Genomic DNA, 13,050 nt, shown 5'->3' with positions numbered 1-13,050 from the left:
TATTTACACAAAACACAACTATTTCTCACAATACAACGTAAAAAAAACAAAAAAACGTAGTAATTTCTTGATCTTTTATTGTCGTCATATATAAACAATATTTACAAATCGCACAATGGCCATCTGAACAATAAAAGATGTGTGTATTCTTTTATCCCACGTTTAAATGAAAAAAATAAAATAAAAACAGGCATCATTCAACGCTGACATGAATAATAAATAGTCTCAAGTGGAAGTTAGTGTTGCCTGGAATTGCAGCAGCCAGAAATCAAGCAACATTAGCACGAAACAATGTTTTTGTGTTTTGATTTTACACAAAAAAAACTAGTCTTTCAACAAATGGTGTCAATATTAAAAATAGAAGAGAAAACACACATGAGAAAGCCCTATTGCTGAGATAAACATTAGTCACTGACACAAGTCAGCAATATCAATAATCACTGATTAGGCACACATTGTATTCTCAATGGCCTCACATTTATTTTCCCAAACATGTAGTTTCTCCTAAATCTATTCATACAAAGTAGATTTAGGTTTTCCAATGCTAGTCCATGTAGGAGGTGTCCATGCTCTCGCTGTCAGGGTGAAGCAATCGCACTGCTAGTCGTTCAATGTCATCCAGGCTGAGCTGTCGAAGTGAACGTTCATAGTCCTAAAAACAAACAAAAACAAAGTTTAGTAATAACAAAGAGGAGCTTAACTGTCAAGCTCACAACATGACAAATTATTTTAAATAGTTAAAATAGACATTCGTTTTGTAATATAATTTATATAGTGGGTTTGAAAGGCAGTAACAGAACTTTAACCATTACAACTTTTGGGAAACCATGAATAAAAACTTATCTTACCTTTATAAGCTGTTCATGAACTTTTGCTGCATCTGCTGGACTGAAGTGTCTAGCAAGTATAGTGGACACAGTCTGCCACAGTCCTCCCATGTTCCTGCTGCTGCAGCCAGTCACTGCTGAGGCTGCAGATCTTTCTCCTGCAGGACGGATTACTAGGTTCAATTTAGCCTCTGGTCCAATGGAATAATCACTAAGTCTGTGTTCATCTGAAAGAAAAAAGGGCATACAGAAAGATAAATTATGAACCTGACAAAAGTATAAAGGAAAGAAAAAAAAGTAGTAGGCAAATTTTACCTGCCAGTGCCTTTCCTTTGTAAAGCAGCCGCTGCTGGTTTGCTGGTATGTTGAGTTGCTCAGAAACAAGTTCCTTCACTGTGGAAACCTTTTCATCTTCTGTCACCTGTGGGATAAAAACAAATTCTTAAACTGTAATTTAAACAAGAACAATAGAGTCAACTGGTATAGAAAGACTGCGGGGAAAACAAGTTCTAAGGATGCAATAATAAAAAAAATGAATACATAAAAACAGTATTAAACGGGCAAAATAAATAATTCATTTTATGTAATAAAGTAACAAAGTACCTATTGTGAAAACGTTTTATCAGCTCAAGACAAAAACATTTGTTACAATAATTCAAAACAATTACAAATATATTGTTTATTCAAAGCCTTCGTATTTTTTTCGAAATGTGCCGAAAACTCACTGTCTTGTCTGGGATAAAATTCTCGGCTTAAAATCTAATTCAATAGATGTCTTAAATGGCTTTGTATGACCAATTTTAAGTGCACATGTTTGACTTAATCTGAAGAACAGCCATATATAATGTATAATGTGTAATTACCGCTACACTTTAAAGTTGGCATTAAAGAAAAAAAACATGATCATAAGTACTACGGTACTCAAAATAAGAACAACACAAAACCAAAAAAATGTTTTGGTTAAAAAAAATTATAAATAGAATATATAACTACATAATTAAAAAAGTTAATGAAGTGCTGTGGAGTTTTAAAATGATTACTTTATGTAAATGAAAAATATATACAATTCTAAATTTGTGATAAGAGAAGCAGGTTCATAATGCTGCTTTCATGCAACTGTATGTCTTAACTGATTTGACACAAAGGCACATCCAGGAGCAGCAAATATAACTGCTGAACTGTAAAATAATACCAACACCGTTTTTTGTTTCAACGCGCTGACCAAACAAAGTCCTCTAATACACCGCGGTTCCTTACTCACTTCTCTTTACTGCATTAGCACCAAGTAAGGAGTAACAACAACTTCCACTCAGCTGCTGGGCGTGACCTCAGCGAGAATGATTCAGACAGAAAGAGTTCTTCGTCTTGCATTTCTAAATTAGCTAACATGCTAGCTGCGGTAAAGCTGCTTTAGAACTATAAACGGGTGTGTATATGTACAACCGCATCTTTAGTACTGGTTAGTGTTAGAGTTACAGTCACTAATAAATTAAATTTATGTTCACTTTATTCAAAGCACTTTAAAAAACTTATGATGCTGAGCGGCTAACAGATATACCCGGCTAGCTGATTGTGCAAATTAGCATTATGGAGTTCGATTTTTTAACTAACCTGAACACTGCACTCCTTCCCTTGAAGTGGCTTTACTGTAAGAATCATTTTTCAACACTCTCACTAAAAACAAAAACACACAATAATGTGATTAAAGTCCAGCCAAAAGGGTTACTAAGTTTGCTCGTTATAGCCACACTGGCTGTGGTCCCGTCAGCGTCCCATCTTCTTCTCCTGTTTCCTCTCAACGATGCCACTGCCTCTGTTGCTGACATCAAGTAATGCTGCTGCCGCCTACTGGCATGAAGGATGTACCGCAGCTAAGAAGAAATGACACCACGATTAAAGTTCAATTAAAAGTTTATCGGAACTAAAGTGGTTAGGCGATGATATCCAAATTGATCTCCTAAGCAGGATACTGTGCCAATACACCTGTACACACATGGGTGTTTTTTTTCCTTTGACAGACAAAAAACATGGTGATAAACTTTTGTCATTACATTACATTTGAATAGTAACGTGTTTGTCAATTTGAAAAGAAAATTGGATCCGACTCACCTGTAGATTACTGTTACAATTTACCCATAATTACCTGACCACCTTCTATTGCTTATGTTCAATACACAAAAAGATTTTCACAAAAAATGCGTTTACAGCATTGACATTTTTTTAATGTCCAAAGTCGGGCAGATGCTCGTTCTTTTTTCTTTCCGAAAGCAAAATTTAGTGTCAAATTTTCCCATTAGAACTACTTTCCTCTGACCCAGTTCGGATCCAGCCTGTGCATGTGTCATTCTGTTCCCCCTCCTCGTGGTTGGAGGGAGCCCGCGTCACGTGACCGCCTGTCTGCGCTGTGGGCATTCCTCCTGACCAGCATCCTTCACTTGAGGACGCCAGGCGGACTGCTCACCTACACCGGTGAGTAGCATTTGTGTACCATCCATCAATTAGGTGTTGAAAAAACAATGGATCTGTGGCTGAGTGTAATTAAATTTAAGATGATAAAGACAATTTATCTTTGTTATTGTTTTTTTCTCTTTTGACAATTTTTATATAGCCTACATAAAACCTTGCAGCTTCACATAAAACGTACATAATAAAAAAAAGTATAATTTGTTTACTCTGAAAATGTATTCTTTTTAGTGGGATAAACTTATGATGCACTTGACAATGAATTGTTTTTGCCTTTAACCTGGATGGAAATGTGTGCTACAATTGCAAGGCAGCATTTTGACATAGATAGATATGCATAATATTTTTCATATTTAAGTTTGTGAAATAAAAAATTACAATTTCTTTTTTATTCTCATAGCAACGAGCTGTTTATCTTTGTGCTTTCCTGGCTGATGCCTGCAGATCATGGGTACACTGAGGGACCTCCAGTTTGCTCTGCAACTAAAAATCGAGGAGCTCCGCCAGAGAGACACACTCATAGATGAGTTGGAGCTTGAACTGGATACAAAGGATGAACTCATTCGAAGGCTACAGGAAGAACTGGACCGTTACAGGACCACTGTTTGCCTCTCAGGACCCTCACCCAGTGCAGGTAAAGAGTAGGTCAATCATTTAAAAGTACAGGTTGTAGACGTGACCTAAAAATCTCAATTATTTTTTATAGCTCCTCAAATTGAGGGCATGGAGCGAGCTAAAAAGCACACAGTCATTTCAGAACCCTTCAGCCCGGACCCCGTGACTCTCGCCAGGATTTCACACAAAAGCTGTGACAAAAGTCAACAGTAAGAGCACACTGTGTTCCTCCAACTTCAGCTAAGAAGGCCAACTTTTCAAATTTTTTAGCATCACTCAATGGTCAAGCATTTTGAGTCAGCATTTGTGGCTTGTGGCGCGGCATTTAAGGTGATTGACAGCTACACTCGGAGTGTTGCATCTTTATCATCCCTGTGTGTCATCAGATCTCAAAGCCTGATCCAGGCAGGGCTTTTGAAAAACGACCTGTTGAAGAACTTAGACGAAGGAGAAATGAGAGCTGTCACATCCTGCACATATCGCTGCTCCATCAATCAAAACTGCACTCTCATACAGGAGGGGAGCGCTGGGGAGCAGGCTTTTATTTTAGAAGGTAAATTGCTGCCATCTGTCATCCTTAAGATTATTTATTAGAGGTTTCTTGTGAGGAAAGTGGCTAAAATAATTTGTTTTCACCAACAACTGCTTTTTAAAACTCATTTTGCAGCTTGTTTTTTTTTTTTTTTGCATTTGATGACAGCTTTATGGTTTAAAGCACACAAATAGCTCCCGCTTAAAGACGGGGAACATGAACAAGAATACCAGGAGAAAAGAGGTCATGAACTGAACGTAGATTTCATCAGAGAGGAAGCTGCCTCCTGCTTTCAGTCTTGTCACTTGAACCATCTTTTGTGCATGAAGTGCGCATCAAGCTGACAGTTACTTTTATCCGACATGGATTCTATACTATCAATGTGCTCCTTTTTCCTACTAAGTGTGTGATGTTGACAGAAGGAAGATTGAGCGTGACTCAAGACGGGTGCAAGCTGCTGACAATTGAACCAGGGGATACGATTGGCGAGCTGGCACTCCTCTACAACTGCACTTTCCCCTTTTCTGTCTCTGGTAAGTTGTGGGATGATAGGATAAGATGCCTCAAAGTGGAAGCATGCTCTTTGAATAATTCTTCAATCTAAAATCAACAAGGACAGCTTTTGGCTTAAGTCATTTTGACCGTAAAACATATTTTGATTTGAATAACCCAGCACTTCTCTTCCCTGCAGTTCTGGATTTAGCGACACATTTCAACCCATTTTGTCGACCTTTTTAAAGATTTGTGATATTTTCATGACATAGTAAGTGTCACATCCTTTCTTCATATCTAATCTTGAAGCTCTATGGGGGAAACTCTGTCGTTACCCCAAGCCTCTGACCTGGTTTCACAAATAAATGCAGAATCTCATCCCATCAACCCATTTTCTGATCTATTTTGGCGTCACAGGGCTGCCGGAGCCCATCCCAGTCACTGTTGGGCAAAGGTTGGATATACCTTGATGGTTTTTGCGGTCCATTGCAGTGACACACACATATTCACACCTTGGGACAATTTAGAGTCATCAATTGACTTAAGATGCATATTTGTGGACACTGGGAGGAAGCCAGAGTGTCTGGAAAAACCCACACATGCACTGGGAGAACAGGCAAACTCCACACGGAAAAGATCCTGCTGGGATTTGAAGCAGGACCTTCTCACTCACTATGAGGTGATAAGATCAATTTGTGGGAAAAAAGAATTTCAATCACTATCTATGAGTTCAATTATCTTAATTGACTTTATGAACCAGATTCCTGCTTCTGTGAATATCCAGGCTGCCGAGTGTCTGCTTTCAGTCTGCTCTTCATCTCATGTAATTCTTTTGTTCGTCTGAATGATGATACTGTGCAGATGGCAGCATGTAATCAGGAAGAAAAATGATGAGAATAGGGAGAAAAATTGTGCTTCAAGACAAACAATTTGGTGAAGCTGTAAAGTGGAAGCTCACGGTTAATATCGGAACATTAAAATTGAAACGTTTTGAGTCGCACCGTTTATTAGCTGCTGGATCCACTCTGACTGTCTCGACGATAACATCTTTTATTTGCAGGAAGCTTTTGTGAAGCAATCAATATCAGCACTTACTCTTTTACACCATCGTCAAACGCTGAATATAGAGTATTTATTGCTAAAGGATTCGATTTATGTCTTGTGAAACGACAGCTATTAACTCTGATTTACCCGCTTGCTTTTTAGGTCTCAGCTGATATTTAATTGTGAATCTCAAACCACTGCAGGCGGCATGTACTGTCTCTCCTCAGCAGCTTCTCCACTTTACTTCAGGTGTCGCTGACAACAACCTTCACATTTTTCTCTGCTTTTGTCTCAGCACAATCGGACTGTAAGCTGTGGACTATTGACCGCAAGAGCTTTCAGACTGTGCTGATGCACTGCAGTCTCAGCCGCCTTTCTCATTCAGTGGAGCTGCTCAGAAGGTGAGTGTCAACCAGAGAAATCGAACAAAGCAGCCTCAGACGATGAGTTTTAATTCACGGAACACCTCAAGGGTTTTATTTTTTTGTCGAACATCTATATTAAATGAAAACGATTTTGTTCCCAATAACTGTGAAAGGAATAACATGTCCACAATGTCAAGTTTGACTTTTTTGAACATTTTCTATTTCTTCTTTGTGCGTTTGCAGCCTTCCCCTCCTGCAGTCATTGCCAGAGGATGTCATCATGAAGATTTCTGAGCTCATGAAAGAGGTGAGCTCCTCAGATGTGTGTTACTTTTAACAGAACCTGCATGTCCAGACATGAAGTCCATTTACAATTTGAACTTTCTGCATTGCTTTGACTGCAAATATTCAAATGCGTGCCGTGTTCTGCTTCCTCTTGTCTCCTGTGATTTTTTTGTCTTCTCACAGACATATTATGCAGATGGTGAATATATTATTCACCAAGGATCTGTGCAAGTCAACCTTTATGTCATCAGCAAAGGACAGGTAAAGTTGCACTTCCTCTGTCATACGTTTGATTCAAACCTAAATGGAGAATAGCAAAAATCTGATGAGAAGGTACTTTGTAGTAAAATACTCTTTCTCTTTTTTCTATTGAAACCTGACAGGTGACTCTGACAGAAATGAGGGCGGGGCATGAGGAGCACACAGTCTTGTCTGAGCTCTCTGAGAAGCAGTGGTTTGGAGAAAAAGCGCTCTCGAGGTCAGATGGAAGAGTCTCAGAGGATGTCCTGGAATATTTTATTGTAAAATCTAATTTATTTCTGGTTTTCTGACAAAGTTTTTTGACTCTATTCCTTCAGAGAAGACTCTTGGACTGTGAGTGCACTTGCTGTTGGTGCTGTGACATGCTTGGTAATAGACAGAGAGTAAGCAAATATTTTATTTATCTATATATATATTTTAAATATATATATATATATATATTTTATTTATATATATATATACATATATATATATATATATATATATATATATATATATATATATATATATATATATATATATATATATATATATATATATATATATATATATATATATATATATATATATATATATATATATATATATATATATATATATATATATATATTATATATCTCCAGTGAGCCACACTACCCAGTACGCTTTTCAAGTAGTTGGGGTGATATGCTAGATTTTTTCTAGATTTGAGTAGAAGGAAAATGATGAAAATAATAGTTTGAATGTGTAAAACTGTGTTTAAAAAAAATATGATTTTAGAAAACGATGGGGAGCAGTGGGTTCGTTTGGAAAAGAAAAGTCCCAGTTAGGGGGAAATAATTAGAGCTTGAACAATGTGTGACATTTCACTGTTTTTTTTGTACTTTGGGTTGAAAAAAATGATGGATAATTAACCTCAATCTTCACAGCTGGAATCAGCAGAGCTCTGATTTGTGATGAATAACCACAAATCTAACATTGTTTTTTTCTAGATCAAGTTTACTCTTCACAAGCTTTTGAAGCAAACAACAAGTAGTCAAAGTTTTATCAATCTGCAAATACAAGATTGAAAAACATCTTTTTGTTCAGAAATACAACCTTGACATGTCGCCTTTTTCAGAATTCACAGTTTCACGAAACACAACCTAATAAAGTTATGTACAAAGAGCAATAAAAGAAAATGTGCTGCTATAAACTACAATAACATTGGCTCAGCCAGGAATAGGAATGTATTTTCTATCATAGTGCCTTTAAAGGGCCTATATCATGCTTTTCTTAAACCATATATCCATATATATGATGATATTTTACCTTTAGCACGCAGTTGGAACACAGTGTGCTCTGTCATCATCAAACACTTAGTAAAAAAACGTTTTTGAAATTAAATATTAGTCATTTTCACAGCAAAAATGTTCCAACCTGGAAGTCAGACGACTTGATCTCTAAGGCACCACCTTTCGCTCCTTGTGGGTGTCGCCCATTTCATGACATCAACCTAGAGCCGGCCTAGGCAGCATGTCTGCATTTCGCCCACGAAAACAAACAAACTTTTGCAAAGATGGATGTGTATATTGAGCTTATAAAAGGAAAGCGTAATTTCCAAACGCCGCTGGCTCTGCTGATAAAGTGTGTGTGTGTGCATGTGTGTGAGTTAGCCTGAGGGGTTGGATGGCAGCGCAGACTCTTCCTGGGAGGGGCTGTTCCTCACTGCATGACGTCACAAAGTGAGAACCCATCAGTTTTCGTGAATTCCGAGGGGCTGGTGCTCAGAGCGCAGGGTTTCAGAAGACTGCTCAGAATTGCATGAATTTTGCATGATATAAGCCCTTTAAAGTCCCACTCCAATCATCTTCTGATCTATTGTAAAAGCAGTCCCAGTGGACTTTTTTATGATGACTATGCAGTTTTTAGGGGAAAAAAACAAAACCTGTGTTACAAAGACATCCATGGATCGATTTGTCGCCAATTTTACATGTCTGTAAAATTCTGCATGAATACAACTTTTTGGTAGTAAAACTTGATGTGAACAAAATTAACCAGGAACCAAAGCAGTCGGGGTGTTTCTGAAAATGTTTGGAAACCAAAAATGAAAAACTACCGGTACTTTAAAAGAAGTCTGGCTTCTTGGACACAAAAATGAAAACTTAAGGCTCTTTAGGTTTAATTGAAAAACAATGCTTGTAAAAGAATTGTTTTTTTCTATTTTCAGAACCTTCAAAGACATTACTAATGGACTGCTAACGGACTGCCATCAAAAGGATCAAAGGAGCATTGAATCCAAATTCGAGTGAGAATCATGACCACACCAGCCTCTTTTCCATTGTGGTCACAGGGCAACTATTTAAGTTTGATTGAGAAGATGTTTTGTTGCTCATCCAGGTAGCTTCTTCAATACTCAGATGAGCAGGAAAATCTTTCCTTTTCGTTCCTTAAAAACAGAATCCTGCAATACTGTGACCTGGATGACTGAGAATCTTCACAGGCATTTTACCTCTGGAGGAAAAAAAAAACTCTTCTCAGACTTATTCTCCTCCTAATCAGGACAAATGAGGATCCTGCTCTCCTAACATCTTCAACCCTGAGCGATTTCCAGATTATTCGCACTCTGGGAGTAGGGGAGTTTGGGCATGTTGACTTGGTAACATTTCATCTAAAAAACACTCACGCACATCTGCGCATTGAAATTCCTTGTTTCCACAAGATAGCGTATTGATTTCCCCCCCCCCCCTTCTGTTAGGTGCAACTGAACAGCAACATAAAGCTAAATTTTGCAATGAGGGTCCTTAAGAAGAAGCTAATTCTAAATGGCGGCCAAAGAGAACACTATCTGAGAGAGAGCTCCATTCTCATGGAGGCCCAGTGTCCATTCATAGTCAGGTGTCTGGCATTCAGCATTTACCTTATTTGGACTGTTGTGTTGAAAAGTTCCTTAAAGGTTGTAATGTATTTCATTTCTCACAGATTTTATAAAATCTTCAGAGACCCCGAACAGCTGTACATTTTGACAGAAGTTTGTCTTGGTGGGAATTTATCTTGTTTAGTCAAAGAAAAGTAAGTTTCCTTACTAAAAGCTTTCATCCCTTTTATCTGAGCATCTTCAGAGTGACTCTTCAATTACCTCTGTAACATTTCAGGGGATGCTTGGATGACTGCACAGCCAGGTTTTACACGGGTTGTGTTGTTGAAGCATTGATTTATCTTCATCGCCAAGGAGTGGTCTATAGAGACATCAAGCCTGAACGTGTAGCTCTGAATGAGCATGGCTACGCCAAACTGGTGCTACAATTTCCTTCATGCAATTTCTGTTAACAAGATTTATCTTCATACAAAAACAGCTGCCTGTGCTGATATATACTTGATGCAGACGGGCTCTAGGTGTCTGAAGAGGCTTGATGGGGCAAAGAAAACCTGGACGTTCTGTGGTACATTGGGTTATATGGCACCTGAGATCATCCTGAGTAAAGGCCACGGTAGACACTCAGACCTGTGGTCACTGGGAGTGTTTGTGTTTGAACTTCTTAGTGGTCGGTAAGTTTACATTCTCCTGCAAACGTCCTTTGAAAGCTGCTTTACCTACTGGTAATCTGAAATTGGAGACTGTCTCTTCTTCCTTCAGACTTCCTTTTGACAACACAGAGCAGATTAAGATTATCACTGCAACCATTCAAGGCATCGATCACGTTGAATTTCCAAAGACCATCTGCAAAGATGCCAGTGATCTCATTAAAATGCTCTGCAGGTAAAATGTATTAAAACTCTAATGTAGTGTTTGTCTCGTCAGTTTTTTGTGTTTCTTCAGCTACGGTATGTTGCTACTCCCCTTGAATTTTAATTAATAGAATATTTTTTTCCAATGCTGTTCTTGTTTGCTTTCCATTGCCCAGGAGCAAGCCCTCAGAGAGACTGGGCAGTCAGAGAAATGGGGTCAAGGACGTTCAGCAGCACAAGTCAGATGAATTTGTAACATTAAAACATTCTAGCCTGCTGCAACATGTGGCATTTCAAGCAATATTTCTCTGCTTCTACTTAGATGGTTTGAAGAACTCAACTGGGATGGAATTTGCACAAGAACTCTAAAACCTCCAGTTATTCCAGAAGTAGGATAATTGAATTTGGTCTGAAACTTGATATTCGTAACTTGCTTTGAGCCTTTTTCAATGCTTTGTGTCTTACAGGTTCAGCATACGTGTGAAAGCGTCTCATGTGCTCTTTACAACAAGGACTCAGTGGAGCTGTGCACAAACTGGGAGGACTTTTAATGGATTTCTAGGAAACTGAAACAAAAATGTCTTCATTATTAAACTGAATTGTTTTTCTCGCAACCTTAATGCCATCAATAACTCATTAAAAAAAAGCTGATATTTTGGTGTCACCTTCAGAAACTAAGAAATTCCATTCATCTATTTTCAGAACCCACTGAATCCCTTTTGGGGTCACGGGGGTGTGGGGGCCTATCCAACTAATGTTCAGCAGAGGAATGACACACCCTGAGCTGGTGGCCAGTCAGTTCCAGGGCCACACAAACACCGTGGGGCAATTTGGAGACACCAATTAACACATTAAGCATGTTTTGAACTGTGGGGGAAAACCCAAGCGCAAAGAGAAACCCAAACATGCACAAACAGAACATGCAAACTCATTACAGAAGAGTACCAGCTAAGATTTGAACTGGGGCCTTCTCATTGTTAGGCAAGTGCACTAACCAGTGTGACACTGTGCAGCCCACTAAGACATTCACCTGGTAAATTGAAGTTTTCCTTTGTTGTCGTTTGAATAATATAGGCAGTAAAAACAGCATGGGATACTTTTAAGGATAGTGTGTGTGTTAAAGTTGTAGAAAATCTAGTCTGTTCCAGATGCTAAAAGCGCTTTCAATGTGACCATTATTCATTCACTCTTCATTCATACTTTGTGACGGTAGAGGCGTGGCTGCCAGTTCACGGCTCTGACCTTCACCATCACGCACATTCAGGCAGTAGCGTTAAGGGTCTTGCCCAAGGGCCCACACTGGGTGGTGTTCAATTCCCCCCAGGAATCAAACCCTGCTTTCCTGCATGTCAGTCCTTCATCTTACCAACCGAGCTACCCAGCTGTCAAAAGATATATGTCAATGAACCAAACTACACACAGAATTATAGGTGGATCTGTTTTTGGAAAACTATTTCATGTTGCCAATAAAATTGGACTCTATTAATACAATTATAATTAATAATAATAAAAAATAGTAATATTTTGTTTTGTTAAAGTGTGACATACATATCCGAAAGATGTGCGTTTTTTTTTTATTTAATTGAATCCATCTTATTGCTTTTTCAACCAATTATTAGATTAAATCTTTGTGTGTGTTGGTAATTATAACTGAACTATTTTGTTTATCCTACTTTAAAATAAAGAATTGAAAGAAAAGAAATACTTGTTAACAATTCAAGGAGAAAGTCTGATGACATCCCTGCTTTCCAGCTCAATGAAAAGATCGAATTCCTTTGGTTTCCTCTTAAAACCGCGTTTTCCCGTAAAGTCTGTATTTTGAGGGTGGTTGGTCCCGGGTTTGACTTGGGTGACGTCAGCGCCAGCGAAGGCTGTATTTTAAAAAGTGAAGCGCCGGGGGGAAAACACGACAAAGCAGGAGCAAGAAGTTTTGCACCGATCCTACCAAAATAAGAAATCAGAAACGAATTCAAACACAACAGAGCAAAACCTCCAGGTGATGATCATAATTGTAATTTCTTCTTTATGGTAGAATATTCTATCTAAGGTAAATTCAATTACAGATTAGTATAAACTTTGCACCTCAGTTGAGATAATGTATTTTTCGAAGAGTATGGGTTTTGCCTCCAAAAATCTGGAATATTTGTTTCAAATAGGGGCAAATATGAAGATAATAAATTATTTAAAACATTATTTTGTCTTTGGCTGGTGTTATTCGTCCGTATTTACGTGCGACCAGCACAAAAAGTGATAGAAATTAATGTTGAACACACGCACTACGTGCAGCCTAGACGCACATTGTTGCATTGTCTGCAGGTATTTTGAGTGCGTCGTAGGCTTTTGTTGTTGGCCAAATTAAACTTAAAGTTTAAGTTTAAGTCCGATTAGTTGTCACGTGTGTGAAATGTGTTCTCCATAATTGATCAGTTTGGAGGTGTTTAACCCTAACTGCAACCGTAACCCTAAACTTAACCCTTCC

At 38.2% G+C, this 13,050-nt stretch overlaps 2 protein-coding genes across 5 annotated transcripts; one reads left to right on the top strand and one right to left on the bottom strand.

Annotated features, from left to right (window-relative positions):
- Positions 1 to 60: 60 nt before the first annotated feature.
- ubl4a (ubiquitin like 4A) lies at positions 61 to 2,634 on the bottom strand. Its single transcript, XM_004072480.4, has 4 exons — positions 2,439 to 2,634; positions 1,143 to 1,248; positions 849 to 1,054; positions 61 to 652 (listed from the first exon to the last, which is right to left on the bottom strand). The coding sequence occupies exons 1-4, from the start codon at positions 2,484 to 2,486 to the stop codon at positions 545 to 547; spliced, it is 468 nt and encodes a 155-aa protein (XP_004072528.1). The 5' UTR covers positions 2,487 to 2,634; the 3' UTR covers positions 61 to 544.
- Positions 2,635 to 3,191: 557 nt separating this feature from the next.
- Positions 3,192 to 12,764, top strand: LOC101173069 (cGMP-dependent protein kinase 1-like). 4 transcript variants are annotated; one of them, XM_023958554.1, is made up of 20 exons: positions 3,192 to 3,296; positions 3,735 to 3,924; positions 3,997 to 4,114; positions 4,292 to 4,458; positions 4,857 to 4,970; positions 6,269 to 6,374; positions 6,582 to 6,645; positions 6,807 to 6,884; positions 7,007 to 7,101; positions 7,202 to 7,267; positions 9,073 to 9,150; positions 9,405 to 9,501; positions 9,601 to 9,740; positions 9,825 to 9,914; positions 9,998 to 10,139; positions 10,228 to 10,391; positions 10,480 to 10,602; positions 10,748 to 10,810; positions 10,894 to 10,960; positions 11,039 to 12,764. In XM_023958554.1, exons 2-20 carry the CDS (start codon positions 3,738 to 3,740, stop codon positions 11,120 to 11,122), a joined length of 2,043 nt encoding a protein of 680 aa, XP_023814322.1. In that variant the 5' UTR covers positions 3,192 to 3,296; positions 3,735 to 3,737; the 3' UTR covers positions 11,123 to 12,764. The 4 variants fall into 4 exon arrangements, with proteins under 4 accessions (XP_023814322.1, XP_023814321.1, XP_023814323.1 ...); XM_023958553.1 differs by having other exon boundaries at positions 9,601 to 9,914; XM_023958555.1 differs by lacking the exons at positions 9,405 to 9,501; positions 9,601 to 9,740.
- Positions 12,765 to 13,050: the final 286 nt, after the last annotated feature.

Source organism: Oryzias latipes, chromosome 9 (assembly GCF_002234675.1).
Source record: "Oryzias latipes chromosome 9, ASM223467v1".
Classification (NCBI taxonomy): Eukaryota; Metazoa; Chordata; class Actinopteri; order Beloniformes; family Adrianichthyidae; genus Oryzias; species Oryzias latipes.
Note: the sequence above shows the minus strand (reverse complement) of the source record. Positions and strands in the feature narration are given on the sequence as shown.

Coding starts and splice junctions, on each gene's coding strand:
- LOC101173069 (XM_023958553.1), top strand. CDS start 3,738: ATGGGTACACTGAGGGACCTCCAGTTTGCTCTGCAACTAAAAATCGAG. Junction 9,502..9,600: donor AGTTTGGGCATGTTGACTTG/GTAACATTTCAT, acceptor CCCTTCTGTTAG/GTGCAACTGAACAGCAACAT. Junction 10,392..10,479: donor TTTGAACTTCTTAGTGGTCG/GTAAGTTTACAT, acceptor TTCTTCCTTCAG/ACTTCCTTTTGACAACACAG.
- ubl4a (XM_004072480.4), bottom strand. CDS start 2,486: ATGATTCTTACAGTAAAGCCACTTCAAGGGAAGGAGTGCAGTGTTCAG. Junction 1,249..2,438: donor GGAAGGAGTGCAGTGTTCAG/GTTAGTTAAAAA, acceptor TTTATCCCACAG/GTGACAGAAGATGAAAAGGT. Junction 653..848: donor TTCATGAACAGCTTATAAAG/GTAAGATAAGTT, acceptor GTTTGTTTTTAG/GACTATGAACGTTCACTTCG.